Here is a 20,940-nt window from a genome sequence, read left to right as displayed (position 1 = left end):
CGTGTACAGCAAAGACGAAAGGAAATTGAGGTCTAGCGCTAGCTTCCCAGAATGACGCCAGAATTTTCTGGCTTCCCAGAATGACGCCAGAATTTTCTGCTGAGTTCCAGGGAGCAAGCGATTTTACTTCCCTTATTAAGCAGCACAAAGTCATTCACTTACTTTCTAAACCACAATCCTAACAGTCTTCAAAATTAACCTCATTGCCACCTAAAACCACTTAAGTATTTTTTTTAAAAAAGTTCACTTCATTGCCATCATCATAAAATATCATTTATTAGAAGCCAAATTGCACATTAGACGTAATCAATAACTTCAGAGCTTGCAAACTAGAGCGAAGACTGATGAGAATACGTCAAAAACAGTAAAACCAACACATTAAACAAACAGTGTAAGTGTATACAATAAATATAATTCTGAGGTATCCAAAGGAACTGGGGATTACAGCACATTCTTATGTTTACACAGAAGAATATTTATATTGTATTCTCCCCTACAGACTTAATGCAAAGAGGAATGTCAATTTTAAAAGACAAAACACCTGTACTACTCAGATAGGCCTTGGAAAGATGGTAATGGTCATCTTTGAATCAGATCAATAGCTCTCCTAAATTACAAAACTAAGCCACATGAATATATATACTTCTAATGTAATGAACATCATTTTGTTAAACAGATGGTCAAAGCAAAAACACTTTCCTACTAAAATCCCACAGGGATAACAAGTTTAATGAACATTCAAAAGAGACTATTCATATAAACTATAACCTGCTATGTCTCCCTTTGTACACATAGGCAGTAAATTGCAGATTACTTTGATCAGACTCTGCAGTTTCAGATTGTATGACATCTTATGCTGCAGTCACTAGAACATTGCCACTTAATTATATGGAAACTCAGGAGGCAAAGACTCAAAATGGCATTTACTGTGAAATGTCATTTGAGTTTTAACTCCCTGAATTATTGGGTTAATCATTTTCTATGTCAAATGAGGAGGTGTCAGTAGACTACCACCTGTAGCAACAAAGCTCTAAATAAAACTATTGTGAGGCCACCTCATTCAAGAACAACTACAGTCCACAATTTCTTAAATTACAAAATGTAAACTGCTGACATCTGAATTCCATTGGAAAAATGCTGTTTCCATCAATGATGACTGTTTAACAGACTGTTTATTCCAGCAATCATGTTAAGGAACTGTTGGAAACACATTTTCATCACTGTATCAACAACAAAAACGAAAAAATTTGTCTGAGTCAATTTATTCAGCATAAAGTTTTCACTCTCGTAGTGTGTTGATTTCCATGCTGCAAAATGCAGTTAACCAATCATTCATAGCAATAAACTCTTGCATTTAGTTTTTCATTCCAACTTTTATCCAGTATTTGTGAATAGCACCTAACATGGTAAGCTAGTAGCTCTGAGTTAATGACAATTTTATGGAATTTATCTCCATCAACTGACACTGTAAACAGAAGGGTGAAAAGCCATCATCATAAAAAACTTGAAGCTCACCAGCAGATATATCTTTTCCTTGAATTCCCTGGGGGCAAAGCAGCTTGAATTACATCCAGCAAATGTATTTAAGTACAAGTGCACAATAAGCAAACAACTGAAAATATGCCTATTTCCCAGTAAGTGACACTTAGGGGATTTTCATTTTTTTCTGCATACCAATCATTAACAGTATTATACCAAAAAGCCATTTTAGTTATACCCACATGTATGTTAATGTTTCTGAAAAGGGCTATTTTTTCTAATCTTTCAGGGAAGTTTGTCATAATCTTCCAAAATCTGGAGAATAAAACTGTAAAAATTAGAGGTTAATTGTGAAGGAAGACTCATGTGGAAAGGCAAACTTCCCCATTAAGGTGCAAAACAGGATGTATGGCACAAACTCTCGCTTTCTGCTATGTTTTCTAGGAGCCAAAACAAAAATGACAGCATCCATCTTTTATATCACCCCCATTCTGTCCAAGTGCCTTCTAAGATATTCCCCTCTACTTCTTTCTGCAGCAACTCTGCTAATCCAGACCTTTCCCAATTTCATCCCCCATCCTGTGACTCATTAGATCTTTGACTGAAATATTAGGGCCCCTGATAAGTGCTGAGGCACCTGCCAGTTTCTCCCACTGAGGGCAGAAGCAGGAGAGCAAGGAGGTGGTGTTCTTGTTGTTATTTAACAAAAATCATGATATCTCAGAGTTGGCTAATACGTAATCTAACTGGAGACCATCTTGCTACACATTTCAAAGTACCTCAGAGAAACCTGGAAGCTGGTGTCCTGTCTCGTAAGAGTGGAGATATCAGAAACAAAGAGCCAAGTCTGACCTTGACATACAGAGCAGCACACAGTCTCAACTGTGGATCTGCAAACCAGAAACAAGACAAAAATGACAAACAGAGAGAAACTCTCTCTGGGTTAGGGATGTTTTTGTTAGTTTCAGTTTTCCTCTCACCTAAACAGTATCTTCCTGCCTCTACTCAGTAATAAGAGCTTAGCTGAGTAGCCAGCATCTTTTTGTATATTCAGTCCTCAATCTGCTGTTCTGTAGGACCACCTTCTGCTACCTTCCATACAATTAGTCCTCAAGAGTCCTTTATCTTTTCTCATGATGATTCACAGCAACAATTCAATTTTAGCAAATATTATACTTTTATACTGTCTATTTAAGTAGAATGAGAGCATTCTTCCATCCTAATCAAAACCCATGTAAATACTGTTTTGCTGACAGGCATACAATCAACTTTAATGAGAAACTGTATATGAATCTATATTTACAACATTCTGTGGTTCTTAAACATTAATAACCATACTATTTAACAATATTTTGCTCCAATATTTATCTATAATAGCAGTATGTAAAGATCTACATATTATTAAGTATTTTGGTTAAAATCTAACAATTTTCTATATGCATTTTCTTTGGAGATGGAGAGGAAATGTTAAGGGTGTTTTTTAAAAAACCAAAACCCAACTAAGACCTTCAGTACTGTACTCTGCAAAGTGTGAAATCTCTTATCTGATTAGAGAGACAAGAATTCAAACCTGAAGTCCTGGAGAGTCTTCTGCTGCTTTACAACTGTATATGTAAGTCAGGCTTTGGGTACAGCACAAAGGGAATGAAGGGGTTCGAGGATGCAAGCACAATGAATCGCCTCCATGATGACCATTCTCACCTACCTATCTCAGCTCCCCTTTCCCTGGCGGCTTGCAGTGTTACTACGTGGTGCAAATGCCAACAAATGCTGCAGTCTTGCAGACTGCATGGCCTTTGGAGTCACAGAGACCCAAGCTTAATGTCAGTTTCACCACAATGTGATTTGTGTGCTGGGCAAAGTACTGACTTTACCCTCTGAGGGCTTCAGTTTCCTTGTTTATGAAACAAAGGTTTTTTTTTTCCTCTGTCATAGATTTATTCTGAAGATTAAATTATATAATATATCTAACGTAGCTAGCATGCTCACTGAGAAACAATTACAATTACTCATAGTAAGACAGGTAATGTGCTTCAGTAGCGATTTGGAGGCAAATCTCAGAAAGGAGCAAGTACTTTTTCCCCTCCCCAAGTCAAGTCCAGCCTCCAGAAAAGGGCTGCAGTTAGACTTCCAAAATTCTTGCAAACAATTGGGTCCTAAATGCCAGTACCTGCCCCTGGCATCAGAACCATGACAGAGAACTCTGTGGATACTAATGGCCATCAAGATATGAACTAGTCCACCCATTTGAGAAGTTTTACAGGGCAGAAAAAAAACTTCTAAATGCCTATGGGAATGCACATGTAAAACAGCAATCTTATACAAATATTACATTCAAATAGTTATAGCAAAAAAAAGTATAAAACATATAAAAGCATTTACTTTCCTAGATATAGCTGCAGAACTGGCAAAATATAAATAAATTCTCCTCCTTCTAAAAGTTAGAAACTACGTAAACAAAATTAAAAGAACTCTAGCAAGAGCCTTCATTTTAATGAAAATTGAATTTAAACAAAAGTTTTGTATCTTTTCCTGGCTCACAGTTGAACAGTAACCGAGTTACTGGGTTCATTCACTAGCTTTGTGGCATGGATTTTGCGTCCCTAGTTATAAAATGGAAACGATACTGCCTAAATCAAGGTTGTGGTAAGAATTAAGTATTACATGGGAATGTGTGTAAAGTGCTTAGCACATTGCCTGGGACATATACAGTAACTGCTTCCCACCATACAGATACTGAAAAGCCCACTCACTGATAACAAGTTGTTATATTTATGTGGTGTTTTTTATGTGAGTTCGCTTATGAGTAACAAGATGCAATTTCGACCTGAAACTTTTCCCACACACAGTACATTTCCAAGTTTCCTCTACCATGTGGCTCTTCTGGTGGCATGCAAGTTCTGAGTCCAAAGCAAAACTTTTCTCGCATATTTTGCATGTATGGGGCCTTTCCTCTGTATGAATGTTCTGATGGGAAATAAGCTCAGAGAAACAAGGAAAGGTCATGTCACAGTCAGGACATTGTAAGGGCTTGAATTTTGAGAATGAGAAGAAATTGTCCCCATCATCGCTGCAGCGTTCAAAGTCCTCGTCGTGGCTCTTCTCAGAAAGGGCAGGATATGAGGACTGCCTGAAGCTCTTCATGCACTTAGTGTGCTGGTACTGGGGGCCTGATATGAATGTTTCCTCAGGCAAAGCAAGATTTGGTTTATCATTAAAATGTTTATCACGGTTAGTAGATTCGTAAGCTTTTTCAGCACTGTGGCTTTTCTGATGCTGTGCCAATCCTGGTAGCCACATAAAACCTCTACCACATATGCTACATGTATAGGGCTTCTCCTTTACATGGCTATTCATGTGTCGGGACAGATGCGAGTGCTGGCGAAAGCTGGCACTGCACTTGGCACACTTATAAGGTTTCTCACCAGTATGGATTCTCCTGTGTGTCCTCAGGTTGGCTCTATGATTGAAGATCTTCCCACAGTCACCACATTTATGTTTTTTCTCTCCTGAATGAACTTTCTGATGCAAAACCAGGTATGAATGATCGCTGAAGTTTTGGTCACATTCAGGACATTTATACACATTTCTGGCTCCTTCCCAGGAAGAATCAAGAATTTCAGAAAGTGTGTTGGTTCCTAAATATTCAGAGAGTTCTACTAACGGGGTGTGGTTTTCAATGGTAACTAAAAGGCTGATGACCCTTCTCTTGCAAGTGGGAGTTCCACTTAATATTTTCCCTTCAGGGTTTCCAACTCCATCCTCAGAGAATTTTTCTGGGTAAGGGACAAGGGGTGCAGCAATGGGGTACTTTTCTAGGGCAAGCTCGTCAAGTTCCATAGACTCTAGGCTTAACTGCTGATTAATCTCTGGCTTGCCTTCCTCTCCTGTTGATAAAAACAAAAGAAAGCAAAACATAGACAATACCTTCAAGGGATACTGGGAAAAAAGTAAGCTAAAAGGTAGTTACAAAGAGGACCAGGAAAATTTAGAAGGGTTATCCTATAACCCAGACACGAAACACACAAAATTAGGACGAAGCAGACTCTCCTGGCCTCCCAGAAGATCCAGTTTGGGTGAATATCCAAAGGTAAGGAGGAGAGAATAGCTATAAGTAAGTCAGAGTCCAGTGGGATAGGTGGACTAAGGACAATCTCAGTAGTGGCTGTCTAGAGGTGAACTTTTCCAGCTTGTCTATTTAGACCTCAAGAGCCTTTCCTTTTTGAAGCTATCTCAAGTGACAGCAGAACAATTAACAATTGGAAAAAAGATTAGGATTCATATTTATCAAGAAAGAGAGGGGTTGGGCAAGTGTCTCACACCTGTAATCTCAGCCCTTTGGGAAGCTGAGGTGGAAGGATCACTTGAGCTCAGGAGTTTTGGGCCGCGCCGCTGCACTCCAGCCTGGGCGACAGAGCCGGAACTTGTTTCTTAAAAAAAAAAAAAAAAGAGGCCGGGCGCGGTGGCTCAAGCCTGTCATCCCAGCACGTTGGGAGCTTGAGACGGGCGGATCACGAGGTCAGGAGATCGAGACCATCCTGGCTAACACGGTGAAACCCCGTCTCTACTAAAAAATACCAAAAACTAGCCGGGCGAGGTGGCGGGCGCCTGTAGTCCCAGCTACTCGGGAGGCTGAGGCAGGAGAATGGCGTGAACCCGGGAGGCGGAGCTTGCAGTGAGCTGAGATCCGGCCACTGTACTCCAGCCTGGGCGACAGAGCGAGACTTCGTCTCAAAATAAAAAAAAAAAAAACAAGAAAGAAAAAAAAAGATAAGATGACAGCAAGAATGAGGGAGAAAGAAAATAATTTTTAAAAAGAAAAGAAAGCAATGAAGTGAACATTTTTCTCCTACAACAGAGAAGCACACAGGTTATCAGAAACAGTTTTATTATCACCAGGAGAACTCTCCAAAATCTCTTTATCCCTCACTGAGGAAAGATGAAGGTAGAAGGCTGTGCGTACTGCATGAAAATAACAGCCAATCTACTTACAAGGATGGCTGACAAAACTAACATTCCTTTGTAATATCTTCCAAGAATTCTTCAGTTATAACGCAAATATATCAATACAAAAGGAACCTTTCTTTCCAGAGAAACAAAGTTCTATGATTTTCCCAACTCACTGACTGGAAAGGGCTGCAGTATAGTGCATGGGAATCCAAACAGTACCAAGTGCTTTTGCTGATTTGAGGAGACTGAGTTCAGAGATCAGGGATGCCAAGGCAGCTAGAATTCGAAAACAAAACAGCAAAGAGGCAGCTGCTCAGAAAGAGAGCTCAGGTCATCTACATGGGGTCCTCTTAAGACCTTCCTGAGGCTAGGTACAGTGACTCACACCTGTAATCCCAGCACACTGGGAGGCTGAGGTGGGAGGATCACTTGAGCCGTGGAGTTCGAGACCAGCTTGGGCAATATGGCAAAGCCCTGTCTCTACAAAAAAAAACAAAAAAAAATTAGCTAGGCATGGTAGTGCATGCCTGTAGTCCCAGCTACTTGGGAGGCTGAGGTGGGAGGATCACTTGAGCCGTGGAGTTCGAGACCAGCCTGGGCAATATGGTAAAGCCCTGTCTCTACAAAAAAAAAAAAAAAAAAAAAAAAAAATTAGCTAGGCATGGTAGTGCATGCCTGTAGTCCAAGCTACTTGGGAGGCTGAGGTGGGAGGACTGCTTGAGCCTGGGAGGTCAGCGCTGCAGTGAGCCGTGATTGTGCCACTGCACTCCAGCCTGAGTGTCAGATCAAGATACTGTATCAAAAAACAAAAACAAATACAAAAAAACCACAACTTTGGCTGAGTAATCTACAAGTGCATGAAGAAACTACCCAATGCCGTGGAAAGAACTGCCTAAAAGGAATAACAGAGCAATAACCAGTCCATGTTGCCTCCAGCCAAAGTGGAAAGACATAAGACATTGAGCAGCAATGTCCACGGAAAAATACTGCCTTAGCAGTAACTCAAATAAGCCCTAGCAGAAAGGTTGATCTGAACCCATCCTAACAAAGCAAAAAAAAAAAAGCACACCTTGAAACAATCAAACTGACCCCAAGTAACTTAACCGCCTCCCACAACAAAATCCAAAATATTTTTAAAAATGCAACAAAATCCTGGCTCCAAAAACATAAAATTCTTAATCCAACATCCAACCAAAATTTACCAAGCAAGTAAAGAAAATATAGAAAATATAACCCATAACTAGAAGACAAATCAATCAATAGAAACAGACCCAGAAACCACATTAATGATAAAACTAGCAGGAAAAAAAAGCTTAAATAACCATTATAAATATACTCCATAAATTTAAGCAGATAGAAGACAACATGAACATGATGAAAAGTGGAAGATAGAAAATATGAGTTATTTAGAATAACTAGTTATTCTAGTTCTTTTCTGACTAGGATTGAGTATCTAAACTATTCCAAACTATTTAGAATAATTACTTAGAACAAATAAATAGAATAGATACTCAATCCTAGTCAGAAATAAAATCTACTGAGGCACAAGAGTCCATCTGTGTATGGTTCCCCATAGGTGAGAAAGGCATAGCACCCCTTAAGAGTAAATCAATTTCTAGTCTTTAGCAAATGATAGTCATCGATACTAACGGGATTTCCCAAGTAAAATTGTAAACTAACTGCAATAAATGTTTGTGAAAGTACCAAATACTGCCATCTCTTGTACTAAACCACAGGCACTGTACTAGACTGAAGTTTTGTCTTTAAGAAATCATCTTGGCCGGGCGCGGTGGCTTATGCCTGTAATCCCAGCACTTTGGGAGGCCGAGGCAGGCAGATCATGAGGTGAGGAGACTGAGACCATCCTGGCTAACACAGTGAAACCCCGTCACTACTAAAAATACAAAAAATTAGCCAGGCATGGTGTTGGGCACCTGTAGTCCCAGCTACTCGGGAGGCTGAGGCAGGAGAATGGCGTGAACCTAGAAGGTGGAGCTTGCAGTGAGCAGAGATCGCGCCACGGCACTCCAGTCCGGGAGACACAGCCAGACTCCATCCCAAAAAAAAAAAAGAATAAAAGAAATAAATCATCTCATATTTTAAAACTTTTTCTCTCATACAATTATCATCGCCACATAAATTACTCAAGGACAGGTCCCACTCCACCATACCAACATGTGGAAAAAGCATTAAGTTCTCATCCTAAAACTGACAAAAGTTCCAGATGCAAGAAAAACAACTGCCTTACCCATCAAGGCTGCATCCTCCAAACACTCCTTTGTAGCATCTCTGCTGAGGGACATCTGGGCAGGGTGCAGAGTCACACACTCCTCTTGGGAAAAATACACAGCCAGATCCTCAAAGAGTATTGGTCCCTGAAACAAAAGAGCCTGTGTCAGTACAAGAGGGTGGAGGGTCAGTCCCTTACTTAACCTAGGAAGGATGAGAAGAGCTAGAAACATCAGATGCACGGGATAAAAGGGCTTGGTGTAAAAGGTTCTTGAGTGCAGGAGTGGGGTAAATGGGTTCTAAGGGGTGGGGTGAGGGTTGGAAAGAAGAGAGTAAACATGGATATTTTTAGGCAGTGGGATGGTGGACTGTGACAATTAGTCTATCTTGGAATAGAAAAGATGAGAGAACAGCTCTTGGGGGAAAAACCATTAAGTAAGGATCCTCTAAGAAAAGGAGAAGGTTGGGGCTGGGTGCGGTGGCTCATGCCTGTAATCCCAACACTTTGGGAGTCTGAGGGGGGCAGATGACTTGAGGTCAGGAGTTCGAGACCAGCCTGGCCAATATGATGAAACCCTGTCTCTAGTAAAATTACAAAAATTAAGGCTGGGCACAGTGGGTCATGCCTGTAACCCCAGCACTTTGGGAGGTGGAGGTGAGTGGATCACCTGAGATCAGGAGTTCAAGACCAGCCTGACCAACATGGTGAAACTCTGTCTCCACTAAATACAAAAAATTAGCCAGATGTGGTGGCGCATGCCTGTAATCCCAGCTACTTGGGAGGCTGAGGCAGGAGAATTATTTGAACCCAGGAGGAAGAGGTTGCAGTTAGCTGAGATTGTGCCACTGCACTCCAGCCTGGGCAACAGAGCAAAATTTCATCTCAAAATAAAATAAAAACAAATTAAAATGAAAATAGCTTCGTGTGGTGGCATGTGCCTGTAGTCCCAGCTACTTGGGAGGCTGGGACAAGAGAATCGCTTGAATCCAGGAAGCAGAGATTACGGGGAGCTGAGATAGCACCATTGCACTCCAGCCTAGGCATCACAGCGAGACTCCATCTCAAAAACTAAAAAAAAGAAAAAAGAAAAGAAAAGAAGATTGGGCAGCCCAGGAAGAATCATAAAGAGATAAAGGTTACAGGATTCTCCCAACATCCTTCCCTTTGCTATTTCCTCTCTCTAGTCCCCATGACACTCATTGCTAAGCTCACTCCAGCGCTTCATCCAGGCCTACCCCACCTTCCCTAATGGTGTGAATGAATCACCTGGGATTTATTATTACTCTACAAGTGCGGAGTCTAGAAATGTGCTTAATTTAAAAATTCATTCAAATTGGATAAGTACCAAATCTGTACTTTTGGGAACCAGAAAGTCACTTTTAATCCTAGCACTTTGGGAGGTCGAGGTGGGAGGACAGCTGGAGGCCAGGAGTTCCTGGGCAAAGCCGCAAGACTCCATCCCCATAAAGAATTTTTAAAAGTGGCCAGACACTGTGGTATGCGCGCCTCTCAGCTACTGGAGAAGCTGAGACGCGAGGATTCCCTGAGTTCCAGATGGAGCTATGATCTCAGCACAGCACTCCAGCCAGACAAGCAACACTCCAGCGACAAGACCAGACCTTATCTCCAAACAAAACAGATAAGACACTGAGAAACTGTCTCAGAGATTCCTCCAAGGACCCTGCTCCCAGTTGGCAGTTCTGAAAGAAGGAAGTTAGTAAACCACTTCTATACGCCTGGTCTTGGAACGAAGAACGCTTGGTCAAAGGGCTATTTGGGGCTCAGGCGCACTCCTACCACAACATGAATGCCCAACCATCCTCCAAAGGAGGGGATCAGGAAGAGACCGAAAGCAGCAACAAACTTGGACGAAAAAGGTACCTCCACTCACCTGGGCCTCGGGAGTCGGGGGCATGGACGCCATTTGGCGGGTGGGGAATGCCTTCTTCCAGACGCCACAGGGACTTCGAGACGAAGCTGCGCGGGGAGAGAACAGTCTTTAAACGGACCTATTCTGCGGCCAAACTCCTCTACTACCCCTAGCCTCCCTCGATTTCCTCCGAATCCCCTTAAAAACCTACGCTGACTGCTGCTCCTCCTGGCCCGGCCTCGAAAGGGGCCCACTTACCGCTCGGCGGCTAATGACAGTCCTCGCGCTCCCGGACAGGAGCTGCAGAAAGCGACGCCCGACCGGGACGCGACGAAGAACGCCACCGCCGCTGCAAAACTCCCACGCTCTCATGCTCCTCTACGCAGAAGCTGCGGGAAAAGCCGCCGGAAGCGACCCGCCCCCAGCCCTATCCGCCCTTTGATTGGCCGGAGTTCTCCCGAAGGGGAAGTCCTTCTTTTGTGTTGACCAATCGAGCACCTTAACCGAGGACCTGTAGCTACTGGGCAGCTGCGAGAGGTAGTTTTCCTCCTCTTCTCTAAGCAAGCATTTCCGCTTCCGCTAGCAGGGTCTCCCCTGTGAGCTCCGGGCCTGTTTACCCGCTAAAGTAGAGTCTTAGGGTGACCCCAGAGGGACGTAATGTTTCCGAGAAGAAGGGCAGAAAGAAGACTGGGAGACACCGGAACTCGAAAGAAAATCGGTAACAAAATGTGGGTTTGGCCAACAGTGCCCTGTAGGGCTGAAATTTCGGTCTGGCCAGAGCGGGGTGATTGAGAGGCCGGGGGTTCAGGCCTAACCTGGGCTTGAGCTGTCCTTTGTGTCTTGGGCGGATGGTGGGGCCGTAGAACATGAAGGAATGTCTTTTTGTACGTTCACAACGTTGACATCGGTGTAGGCCAGGTTGCTAGGCTCCTACTCAAATTGTTCTAGAGGCATTATGTATTGTACCCGTAGCTGCAGCCTAACCGAGCCGCGTCAGCTCCATAGGACCTGGAGAGGACCCCACCCGGGTATAGAGCCCTAGGTTTGCGTCGCGGGACATTGTTCGCCCCCAGATACCTCACATTCAGCCTACCCTAGAGCCAGTCATTTCCTATTGTGTGTTGGCGGAAGAGGGAGTGCCCTAGTGTAGAGATTTGGAATTGGAAAATTGAACTCCGTCCCAAGCTCTGACACTGATTGGTTGGTAATCTTGGCCAGTTTACAACTTTGCTTTCCTCAGCTGCAAACAGCTCAGGATGCCTCTCTGGGCTAACTCAGAGGGTAGTTTCAGATTATAAGATAATGTAAGTGAAAGAAATTGTCCATTTATAAAGGTGTTTGGGGAAAAAAAAAGACGAAAATGATAGGTACCTTGATAAAAAAGCCTGAAAAGTCTCAACATATTTCCTTATTCTAGTGCCAGGCACATCCTTGTATCTAAAAGCTTAATGAATGGCTGCATGGTTATTAAAACAGGAGATTTGACAACTTAGGTAATGTGATTTTGTGGAATATCTGATAGGATAGTTTCAGCTACAAGTAACAGCAAACCCACCGAAATGATGTTCAAAGAGCAGTTGCAGGTTGGTTAATTTGGTGGCCCAGTGACAACATCAAAGTCCCAGTGCTTCTCCTCTGCCACCATTAGCATGTTGGTAAAGTTGACAGTAGAATCTAGGTAAAATATGCAGACATGTATTGTATCATGTACCCATCCTAAACTAATTATTACCAAGAATAAATATCATAATTATTTGGGGCCCATCATGTTTCAGCCCTTGTCACTAGGGGAAGGACCCAGCCTCCCATGATAATCTACCTGCACAAAATCAGGGCTTTGTTATCAATGAAAAGAGATGTGGAAAGTAAGTTAGATAAGAAACAGCAGAATCTGCCACAAATGACATCTCTTGACAGCTAAGAGCTAGACCTTGTGGGGATGGATCACAAAAGAGGTACCTGGGGAGTCCCAGAACAGGTGGAAGAATGGTAGGAACAAACTTCTCTACAGGCTAGACCAGTTCAAAGCATACATGTTGAAGAAGAACTAATAGCCTGTATATGAAGGTGTAAGCCAAATAAATGTTCATTATTGAGTCACTGTGGTGTTCACATAGTCATCTTTCCCTTCTCGGTTTGTGCTTATCTTTTTTTTTTTTTTTTTTGAGACAGAGTCTCACTCTGTAGCCAGGCTGGAGTGTAGTGGCACAATGTCAGCTCACTGCAACCTCTGCCTCCTGGGTTCAAGTGAGTCTCCTGCCTCAGTCTCCCGAGTAGCTGGCACAGGCACCTGCCACCACGCCTGGCTAATTTTTTTTTTTGTATTTTTAGTAGAGATGGGGCTGCATCATGTTGGCCAAGATGGCCTCGATCTCATGACCTTGTGATCCACCCGCATTGGCCCCCTAAAGTGCTGAGATTACAAGCATGAGCCACCGCGCCCGGCCTATTTAATACTTTTTTTTTTTTGAGACGGAGTCTCGCTCTGTCGCCCAGGCCAGAGTGCAGTGGCCGGATCGCGGCTCACTGCTAGCTCCGCCTCCCAGGTTTATGCCACTCTTCTGCCTCAGCCTCCTGAGTAGCTGGGACTACAGGTGCCCGCCACCTTGCCCGGCTATTTATTTTTGTATTTTTTTAGTAGAGGTGAAGTTTCACCGTGTTAGCCAGGATGGTCTCGATCTCCTGACCTCGTGATCCGCCTGTCTTGGCCTCCCAAAGTGCTGGGATTACAGGCTTGAGCTACCATGCCCGGCCTTTAATGCTATTCTTGCATCAGCGATGTCTCATTGTAGTCTGAGATTCTCCTGACCTGGATTTGTGGCTCTTTCACCAAGAACAGGAGACTCCCATGGCTCTCTTCTTTAAATCCTGTTGCCATAATTACAAAGAAATAAACACAGTTTCCAAGGCTTTGAAATGAAGCATGTGATGTTAACTCAGTGGATTACCAGAGAGAGGGATATACCTGAAATGGGAGAGGAAACAATCTTCCCTAGACTATCTTTCCTAAGAGCTATCAAAACTATAAACAAGTAGACCAAGGAGGAGGAAGCTTGAAAGCGTTATCTTCCTGAAAATAAAGAGATGACATACAAAGTCCAAGATAGACCAAGACTGAAAAATTAGACCGCATTATACCCCTAACTCAGTTTTGTAAAAAATCACAAATGCTTGACCATATATCTTTTTTTTTCATTTTTTTATTTTTATTTTTATTTTTATTTTTTTTTTAGGCGGAGTCTCGCTCTGTCACCCAGGCTGGAGTGCAGTGGCCGAATCTCAGCTCACTGCAAGCTCTGCCTCCCGGGTTCACGCCATTCTCCTGCCTCAGCCTCCCGAGTAGCTGGGATTATAGGCGCCCGCCACCTCGCCCGGCTAATTTTTTTGTATTTTTTAGTAGAGACGGGTTTTCACCGTGTTAGCCAGGATGGTCTCGATCTCCTGACCTCGTGATCCGCCCATCTCGGCCTCCCAAAGTGCTGGGATTACAGGCTTGAGCCACCGCGCCCGGCCTTTTTTTTGTATTTCTTAGTAGAAACGGGGTTTCACCGTGTTAGCCAGGATGGTCTCGATCTCCTGACCTCGTGATCCACCCGCCTCGGCCTCCCAAAGTGCTGGGATTACAGGCTTGAGCCACCGCGCCCGGCCGACTGTATATCTACTATATGTTCAAGTAACATATTTTAATCATCAAAATTTAAAAATCCTTCCACCACAATCTTTTGCAAGTTTTTCCATTTCTGTCTCTAACATGGATCCAGTAATAACAACTACAACCTGTTTGTATTGAAATTCTTTCTATAGCCCAGCATCTGCTTTCTCTGAAAATTATCTTTTTAAAAATATTAAAAATAACATAATTACAAAAGCAGTATATGTGTATTTTAGAAAGTTAGAGGCCGGGCGCGGTGGCTCAAGCCTGTAATCCCAGCACTTTGGGAGGCCGAGACGGGCGGATCACGAGGTCAGGAGATCGAGACCATCCTGGCTAACACGGTGAAACCCCGTCTCTACTAAAAATACAAAAACTAGCCGGCGAGGTGGCAGGCGCCTGTAGTCCCAGCTACTCGGGAGGCTGAGGCAGGAGAATGGCATAAACCTGGGAGACGGAGCTTGCAGTGAGCTGAGATCCGGCCACTGCACTCCAGTCCGGGCGACAGAGTGAGACTCCGCCTCAAAAAAAAAAAAAAAAAAAAAAAGAAAGAAAGTTAGAAAATACAGGGGAAAAAATGGCACCACATTCCTGTCACCCAGAGATCACCACTATTTACTATTTATTTGTCTATTTATTTATTTATTTGTTGAGACAGAGTCTCACTGTTGCCCAGACTGGAGTGCAGTGGTGCAATCTCTGCTCACTGCAAGTTTCGCCTCTCGGGTTCAAGTGATTCTCATGCCTCATCTACCAGAGTAGCTGGGATGACGGGCACATGCCACCACACCCATTTAATTGTTGTATTTTTAGTAGAGATGTGGTTTTGCCATGTTGGCCAGGCTGGTCTGAAACTCCTGGCCTCAAGTGATCTGCCCACATCAGCCTCCCACAGTGCTGGGATTATAGGTTTGAGCCACCACACCTGGTCTACTCACTGCACCCTCCATCTCCCAGGTTCAAGCAATTCTTCTGGCTCAGCCTCCCGAGTAGCTGGGACTACAGGTGTGCGCCACCATGCCCGGCTAATTTTTGTATTTTTAGTAGAGGACAGCGTTTCCCCATATTGGCCAGGCTGGTCTCGAACTCCTGACCTCGTGATCTGCCCACCTTGGCCTCCGAAAGTGCTGGGATCACAGGCGTGAGCCCCTGCCCATGGTTACTTTTTCCCTAGTGATTTTTTTATGATGATGCAGCTATATGTTGAAATGGAAAGATACTCGTTTTGGGGAGTAAAATTGGTTATGAAACAAAAATAATAACAAAGTTGCTTTTGAAGACTATGTATTAAAATGTTAGTGGTAGTTATATTTTTAATTTTTATGGGTACATGGTAGGTGTATATATTTATGTGGTACATGAAATGTTTTGATGCAGGCATGCAATGTGTAATCACTTCAAGGTAAATGGGGTATCTTCCCTGGCGATGTTTAACATGATTTCCAAAATGAATTGCTCGCTATGTTTGGTGTGTTTTCCATTCCCAGATGGTACTGCCTTTTAAGGTCTATTACTTAAAGGTAAGTATGGCTCTGGTTCTTAGGGCCTTTACTGTATCCTTCATGAGAAGTTGATACTGATCGGAAATTGACACAGAGCCTTCTCACCTACACCAAGGGAGTCTAGGTAAGCAAGATTATCTTTATCCCAAATTCAGCAAGAGGTTTTCTTATTAGTGTTCAGAATGCTTGATGGAGCAGTTAGAAAACTGTTGCTACCTAGTCTCCAGTCTTATCAAGGAAACAATGGTTGCAACTCATGCCTGCAAGAACAAGAGGCTCACACAGTTTTGAAATTAGTGCAACTTCTAGCTGGTTAGGAGTCTTTTTAGTTTCATTTAGCCTTGACTTGAAACTAATAGGAGTCTTAAAATGAGAAAAAGGCTCAGGGCTCTAAATGTACCTTCGACATGTTAATTCTGTTGCCAAAAACTGGCTTTGCTCTGTATTAACTCCAGTGGAATTCTTTTTCAGTCACTGAGGCCAGAGGTGCTTCCAGAGAAATGTTCCTGACCTACTGATACTGAATAATTTTTGTTACTAGAAGCTGCAACTAAAGACTCCTGGAGAGTAGTAAGAGGTACAGAGAATACAGGTTAGATACAGTGAGGACAGAGAAGAAATGATGGGTTGGAGGCTGGGTGTGGTCACTCACACCTATAATTCCAGCTACTCTAGAGGCTGAAGCAAGAGAATCACTTGAGTCCAGGAGTTCAAGGCTGCAGTGAGCTAGCATTGCGCCACTGCACTCCCCCTTGGATGACAGAGCAAGACTTTGTTTTTTTTTAAAAAAAGATGGGTTGCTTTGTAGTTTAGAGAACTACATGTTTAGATAGTTATTATTTCCCCAAAAGGGCCCATGAGATTGAAATTCTGAGATCCAGGGTTTGTCTGACACTAGCCTATGAGTTGTAGAGATGGGATGGCCAGGAGTGAAGTGATGGCCTTGTGTCTTTCGCCCCTGCAGCATACAGAACGGCTGTACCTGGAAGAAGGAAGTGCGGAGCCAGCCTGAGTTAGGAGTAGAGCTCCAGAGAGTGAGTCAAAGCCCTCTGTGTCCTGCTATGAATGATGCTCTCATAGTCAGAGGAAGCCTACTTAAGTGAAATCCATTTTTGACTTGTCAAGTATTAAATATTTTCTTAATTTTTAGTACTGAACAATAGAAGGCATCTAGTGAAACAAATGCTTTCACTTTCTTGCTAGGAGGGTAAAGGAGTATATTCTTACGTTAGGTACACAGGGATACAGTACAAGTATACCAGCCTCTCTGAACTATAAACAAGTACACAAGATTTGGTTTAAACATCAGTCTCTAGTGAGTCTGATTGATAAGCCCAGTCTCAGGGCACACTGACAACGTTAGTGGAGAACGAGACTCTCCCAGTGTGCTGCCCTGACCCCCCCGAGATTGGTCTGTGTAGCCATGTGGTGGTCATCCTGTACCACTTCTGGTTTGGTTCTAATCAAAGGAAGCAGTATCATCTTTGGTGATCCATCTTACACACTTGCATCATTTTATACCAAAGGAGAATTTTTTTTGTTGTTAAAAATTTATTTTTCGGGCCGGGCGCGGTGGCTCAAGCCTGTAATCCCAGCACTTTGGGAGGCCGAGACGGGCGGATCACGAGGTCAGGAGTTCGAGACCATCCTGGCTAACACGGTGAAACCCCGTCTCTACTAAAAAAATACAAAAAAAAAAAGCTAGCCGGGCGAGGTGGCTGGCGCCTGTAGTCCCAGCTACTCGGGAGGCTGAGGCAGGAGAATGGCGTAAACCCGGGAGGCGGAGCTTGCAGTGAGCTGAGATCCGGCCACTGCACTCCAGCCTGGGCGACAGCCAGACTCCCTCTCAAAAAAAAAAAAAAAAAAAATTATTTTTCATTATCTACTCATAAAGAAGGAACCAAAGGTCTGGGTGCAGTGGCTCATGCCTGTAATCCCAGCACTTTTAGGAGGTGAGGCAGGCAGATCACTTGAGGTTAGGAGTTCGAGACCAGCCTGCCCAACATGTTGAAACCCCATCTCTACTAAAAAACACAAAAATTTAACCAGGCGTGGTGGTGCCTCACTGCAGTCCCAGCTACTCGGGAGGCTAAGGCAGAAGAATTGCTTGAACCCAGGAGGTGGAGGTTGCAGTGAGCCGAGATCATGCCATTGCACTCCAGCCTTGGGCGACAGAGTGAGAGTCCATCTGATATGGCTTGGCTGTGTCCACACCCAGATCTCACCTTGAATTCCCATGTGTTATGGGAGGGACCTGGTGGGAGGTAATTGAACCACGGGGTAGGTCTTTCCCGTGCTGTTCTTGTGATAGTGAATAAGTCTCACAAGATCCATTGGTTTTTAAAAAGGGGAGTTTCCCTGCACAAGCTCTCTTTTGTCTGCCACCATGGGAGGCGTGCCTTTTACCTTCCACCATAATTGTGAGGCCTCCTCAGCCACGTGGAGCTGTTAAGTCCATTAAACCTTTTTTTTGGTAAATTGCCCAGTCTCAGGTATGTCTTTGTTAGCCGTGTGAAAATGGACTAGTACATCATCTCAAAAAAAAAAAAAAAAAGGAACCAAAGAAGAATTTATTTGGAAGCAAAATATTTGGCATCCAGGGTTTTGATCCATGCATACATTAATAAACCCTTCAGAACCATGAGTTGGGATAATTCACTGTCCCTCATGTCAGTCTCATGGAACTTTGTGCTCTTCTGGGAGTGCTCCCAGGGTAGTCTGGAGGCCTCTCAGGCAGAGCAGAGGCTGGTCAGCGAGCAACAGGGCTTGCCATAAAGTGGTTTGTTGATGATTTGTTTCTGGGACCCTGGGAAAAATGTTTTCAGGGTCTGCCTGGAAAGGCTGCTTTTGGAAACTCGTGGATTTCTTCCAGGGTGAATCAGGAAAGTTGTGATTCTGCCGGGCGCGGTGGCTCATGCCTGTAATCCCAGCACTTTGGGAGGCTGAGTCGGGTGGATCATGAGGTCAGGAGATCGAGACCATCCTGGCTAACATGGTAAAACCCTGTCTCTACTAAAAATACAAACAATTAGCCGGGCGTAGTGGCGGGCACCTGCAGTCCCAGCTACTTGGGGGGCTGAGGCAGGAGAATGGCATGAACCCGGGAGGTGGAGCTTGCAGTGAGCCGGGATTACACCACTGCACTCCAGCCTGGGCAACTGAGCGAGACTCCATATCAAAAAAAAAAAAGAAGGAAAGTTGTGATCCAAGGGAAAGCATACGGGTTTTAATGATGAACCAGTTTGCTCCTGTGTTTCCTGGCTTTCATTCTTCATGGCATGTGCTCAGGGCGGCCACTGGAGAGAGGCATCATTCTGTATGGTATAGAGGCCTTGGGTGGGCATTTCATCATCTGTAAAATGAGGACAACAATACTGAACTTTCAGCGCCATTGTAAATCAGAATATACAGTACAAGCATTGTAAGGTAGAAGTAAATTAGAACATACAGGAGGGATTATAACTCAGTGTTTAGCATATCGCAGACACTTAGTAAATAATGCATTCACTCTGTTCCATTCTAGAAGCTCCGTTGTTGTTTGTACAAAACACCTCTGTTGCAGTGCTTATCAGATCGTCTTGTAATCACATAACTCCTCAAAGGCAGGATGTTGTGTAATCACATATTTCCTTGGTCACCATTTGTACCCAGAATGGGGAAGGAAGAAATGAAAAGAATCCAGTATCTGCCGGTGGCTCAGCCTGTAATCCCAGCACTTGTAGCCGAGACGGGCGGATCACGAGTCAGGAGTTCGAGACCATCCTGGCTAACACAGTGAAACCCCGTCTCTACTAAAAATACAAAAAAACTAGCCGGCGAGGTGGCTGGCTGTTGTCCCAGCTACTTGGGGGCTGAGGCAGGAGAATGGCGTAAACCCGGGAGGCGGAGCTTGCAGTGAGCTGAGATCTGGCCACTGCACTCCAGCTCGGGCGACAGAGCAAGACTCCGTCTCAAAAAAAAAAAAAAAAAAGAATCCAGTATCTAAGCTCAGCCTCCATTTCACTTGCGCTTGCCTTTTATTTATGAATATAGTACTTGTCCATGTAAATAATATCTCTGAATGGATACCAGGAAAATGGTAAGATGAGTTAGCTAGAGAACTTGGATGCTGAGTTGGAGGGAGGGAAACTTATTTTTCACCATGTATCCTTTTGTTCTGCTTTAAGATAATTTACCACAGGCATGCATTACTTTTTTTTTTTTTTTTTTTTTTTTGGTTGAGACAGAGTCTTCCTCTGTCACCCAGGCTGGAGTGCAGTGGCCCGATCTCAGCTCACTGCAAGCTCCGCCTCCCGGTTTACGCCATTCTCCTGCCTCAGCCTCCCAAGTAGCTGGGACTACAGGCGCCCGCCACCTCGCCCGGCTAGTTTTTTGTATTTTTTTTTTTTTAGTAGAGACGGGGTTTCACTGTGTTAGCCAGGATGGTCTCGATCTCCTGACCTTGTGATCTGCCCGTCTCGGCCTCCCAAAGTGCTGGGATTACCGGCTTGAGCCACCGCGCCCGGCCAGGCATGCATTACTTATAAAAATGTTTAGTGTCAGAAAACTCCCCAAGTTAAACCAAAACCAAAATATGTTTTGCTACATCTGTAACACTCATTATAAAAGATGACATATAAATGATTCAAAAATAGAAAAGGCAATCGAACTTACTGAGAAATGCACATTAAAACAATGAGCTCTTTTTCACTTAGATTGCAGAAAGGTAAAGAATAATACCTGGCCAGGTGTGGTGGCTCATGCCTGTAATCCTAGCACTATGGGAGGCCAAGGTGAGTAGATCATCTGAGCTCAGGAGTTGGAGACCAGCCTGGGCAGCAAAGCAAAACCTTGTCTCTACAAAAAATACAAAAACTAGTGAGGCTTGGTGGCAGGCACCCGTAGTCCCAGCTACTCAGGTGGCTAAGGCAGCTGAATCACTTGAGCCCAGGAGGCAAAAATTGCAATGAGCTGAGACAACACCACTTCACTCCAACCTGGGGGACAGAGCAAGACCCTGTCTCAAGAAAAAAAGAATACTTGGCTGAGCATGGTGGCTCATACCAGTAATCCCAGAATCCCAGCACTTTGGGAGGTGAGGTGATCAGATCACTTGCACCAGGAGTTCGAGACCAGCCTGGGCAACATAGTGAGACTCTGTCTCTAGAAAAAATAAAAAATTAGTTGGGTGTGGTGGTGCATACCTGTAGTCCCAGCCACTGGGGAGGCTGAGGTGGCAGGATCACTTGAGACCAGGAGGTTGACGCTGCAGTATGCC

General features: G+C 43.9%; 1 protein-coding gene and 1 long non-coding RNA gene across 5 annotated transcripts; both read right to left on the bottom strand.

The window, feature by feature from the left end:
• Nucleotides 1-259: 259 nt before the first annotated feature.
• On the bottom strand, nt 260-11,671 carry ZNF597 (zinc finger protein 597). 4 transcript variants are annotated; one of them, XM_033235964.1, is made up of 4 exons: nt 10,788-11,671; nt 10,541-10,636; nt 8,678-8,804; nt 260-5,366 (listed from the first exon to the last, which is right to left on the bottom strand). In XM_033235964.1, exons 3-4 carry the CDS (start codon nt 8,730-8,732, stop codon nt 4,252-4,254), a joined length of 1,170 nt encoding a protein of 389 aa, XP_033091855.1. In that variant the 5' UTR covers nt 8,733-8,804; nt 10,541-10,636; nt 10,788-11,671; the 3' UTR covers nt 260-4,251. The 4 variants fall into 4 exon arrangements, with proteins under 4 accessions (XP_033091855.1, XP_033091852.1, XP_033091853.1 ...); XM_033235961.1 differs by having other exon boundaries at nt 10,551-10,636; XM_033235962.1 differs by having other exon boundaries at nt 10,551-10,636; nt 11,345-11,431.
• LOC117097743 lies at nt 260-19,942 on the bottom strand. Its single transcript, XR_004443051.1, has 2 exons — nt 19,875-19,942; nt 260-979 (listed from the first exon to the last, which is right to left on the bottom strand). It is a non-coding gene; the product is annotated as an uncharacterized LOC117097743 (long non-coding RNA).
• Between the last annotated feature and the right edge of the window lie 998 nt (nt 19,943-20,940).

This window comes from Trachypithecus francoisi, unplaced genomic scaffold, assembly GCF_009764315.1.
Source record: "Trachypithecus francoisi isolate TF-2019V2 unplaced genomic scaffold, Tfra_2.0 Lachesis_group15, whole genome shotgun sequence".
Lineage (NCBI taxonomy): Eukaryota > Metazoa > Chordata > Mammalia > Primates > Cercopithecidae > Trachypithecus > Trachypithecus francoisi.
The sequence above is the reverse complement of the archived record's forward strand: the minus strand, read 5'-3'. Positions and strand labels throughout refer to the sequence as shown.

Coding starts and splice junctions, on each gene's coding strand:
- ZNF597 (XM_033235961.1), bottom strand. CDS start 10,583: ATGGCGTCCATGCCCCCGACTCCCGAGGCCCAG. Junction 8,805..10,550: donor CCCCGACTCCCGAGGCCCAG/GTGAGTGGAGGT, acceptor CTTTTGTTTCAG/GGACCAATACTCTTTGAGGA. Junction 5,367..8,677: donor GGAGGATGCAGCCTTGATGG/GTAAGGCAGTTG, acceptor TTTTATCAACAG/GAGAGGAAGGCAAGCCAGAG.